The sequence below is a fragment of the Theropithecus gelada genome, chromosome 1, assembly GCF_003255815.1.
Source record: "Theropithecus gelada isolate Dixy chromosome 1, Tgel_1.0, whole genome shotgun sequence".
NCBI classification, from domain to species: domain Eukaryota; kingdom Metazoa; phylum Chordata; class Mammalia; order Primates; family Cercopithecidae; genus Theropithecus; species Theropithecus gelada.
Window position 1 is genome coordinate 29,527,198 of NC_037668.1, and position 1,817 is coordinate 29,529,014.

The 1,817-nt window shown below is 40.0% G+C and overlaps 1 protein-coding gene across 1 annotated transcript; it reads left to right on the forward strand.

The window, feature by feature from the left end:
• Positions 1-231: 231 nt before the first annotated feature.
• On the forward strand, positions 232-1,249 carry LOC112613365 (olfactory receptor 52E4). The gene has a single exon (XM_025368806.1). The coding sequence runs from the start codon at positions 248-250 to the stop codon at positions 1,184-1,186; it is 939 nt and encodes a 312-aa protein (XP_025224591.1). The 5' UTR covers positions 232-247; the 3' UTR covers positions 1,187-1,249.
• Positions 1,250-1,817: the final 568 nt, after the last annotated feature.

A 1,817-nucleotide genomic window follows, 5' to 3' on the forward strand; every position in this document is an offset into this window, starting at 1 on the left:
TACAAAACATAAAGCCATGAGCAATATTGCCTATGATGGATCTCAGAACAATAATCTGTGTTGAGAGGCTTCCTCCATTACCCTCTGGAAAGAAGTGAATCTCAAGTGTTTGTAAATTAACCACCTATACCATTACCTCTACCACACTGATAAGAGTTTTTCTGTAGCTTCAGGAACTTGACAAGGGAGGACCTTAAAGAAATTGAGATCCTTCTTACTTAGGAATTCAGTGACACTTGCTGGGAGAATGCCTTCTATCAATGACACCCACTTCTATCCCCGCTTCTTTCTCCTGCTAGGAATACCAGGACTGGAAACTTTATGTATGTGGATTGCTTTCCCATTCTGTATTGTGTACCTGATTGCCATTGCGGGGAATATGACCATTCTCTTTGTGATCAAAACCGAACACAGTCTACATCAGCCCATGTTCTACTTCCTGGCCATGTTGTCTATGATTTATCTGGGTCTGTCCACATCCACTATTCCCAAAATGCTAGGAATCTTCTGGTTCAACCTCCAAGAGATCAGCTTTGGGAGCTGCCTTCTTCAGATGTTCTCTATTCACATGTTTACAGGCATGGAGACTGTTCTGTTGGTGGTCATGGCTTACAACCGCTTTGTTGCCATTTGCAACCCTCTCCAGTACACCATGATCCTCACTAATAAAACCATCAGTATTCTAGCTTCTGTGGTTGTTGGAAGAAATTTAGTTCTTGTAACCCCATTTGTGTTTCTCATTCTGCGTCTGCCTTTCTGTGGGCATAACATCATACCTCACACATACTGTGAGCACATAGGTCTGGCCCGGTTGGCCTGTGGACCTATGAAGATCAACATAATCTATGGGCTCATGGTGATTTCTTATATTATTGTGGATGTGACCCTAATTTCTTCTTCCTATGTGCTTATCCTTCGAGCTGTTTTTCGCCTTCTCTCTCAAGATGCCCGACTAAAGGCCTTCCATACCTGTGGTTCTCATATCTGTGTTATGCTGTGCTTTTACATACCAGCATTTTTTTCTTTTATGACACATCATTTTGGCCAAAACATTCCCCACTATACCCATATTCTTTTGGCTAACCTGTATGTGATTGTCCCACCTGCCCTTAACCCTGTCATTTATGGAGTCAGGACCAAGCAGATCCGAGAGCAAGTTGTGAAAATATTTGTACAGAAAGAATAATTATGCAATAAAGTTGGGATAAGTATATCTATATACCACCCAAATTATGATCATCTGAGCTTCCTTTTTAATCTTCTGTAACTGTTGGTCATGCTTGTCAGATTTTTTCATTTTGACTGGAAGTGCTTTAGTGTTGACAGATAATGCAAACTTAAACTTTGCTGCCTGTTTCCCCCACTTCTCTCCAGGTACCTGGAAAAAGGCTAATTAATGGAGATGTTAACTATGCTGAAGGTTGAGGTGGCTTTGGAGTAAAACTGCTTGTAAACAAGGGTGATAGATAGCTCCATTTTTTCCATATGTCTTCTCTCTAGGTAAATTTAGATCCTGAAGGACACTGATCAAATAAATCTCATTTTATAGATGAACAAAATAAGCTGTAATCCAGCAGTAGTGTCTGTTACATATTTTTGTATTCTTTACAGAATCCAAAATTTTGTCTTCTCCAAAATCTTTGAATCCCATGTTTATTTCAATGCTCTCTCAGTCTTGCTGTTACTACCATTTTTGCTCCTCTTCTTCTTTCACATTCCTGCTCTGTCTCTTTTTGTGATGGTTAATACTGAGTGTCAACTTGATTTGATTGAAGGATACAAAGTATTGATCCTGGTTGTGTCTGTGAGGGTGTTGT

Excerpts from the sequence above, each read along its gene's own strand:
- LOC112613365 (XM_025368806.1), top strand. The coding sequence starts at position 248 with ATGCCTTCTATCAATGACACCCACTTCTATCCCCGCTTCTTTCTCCTG.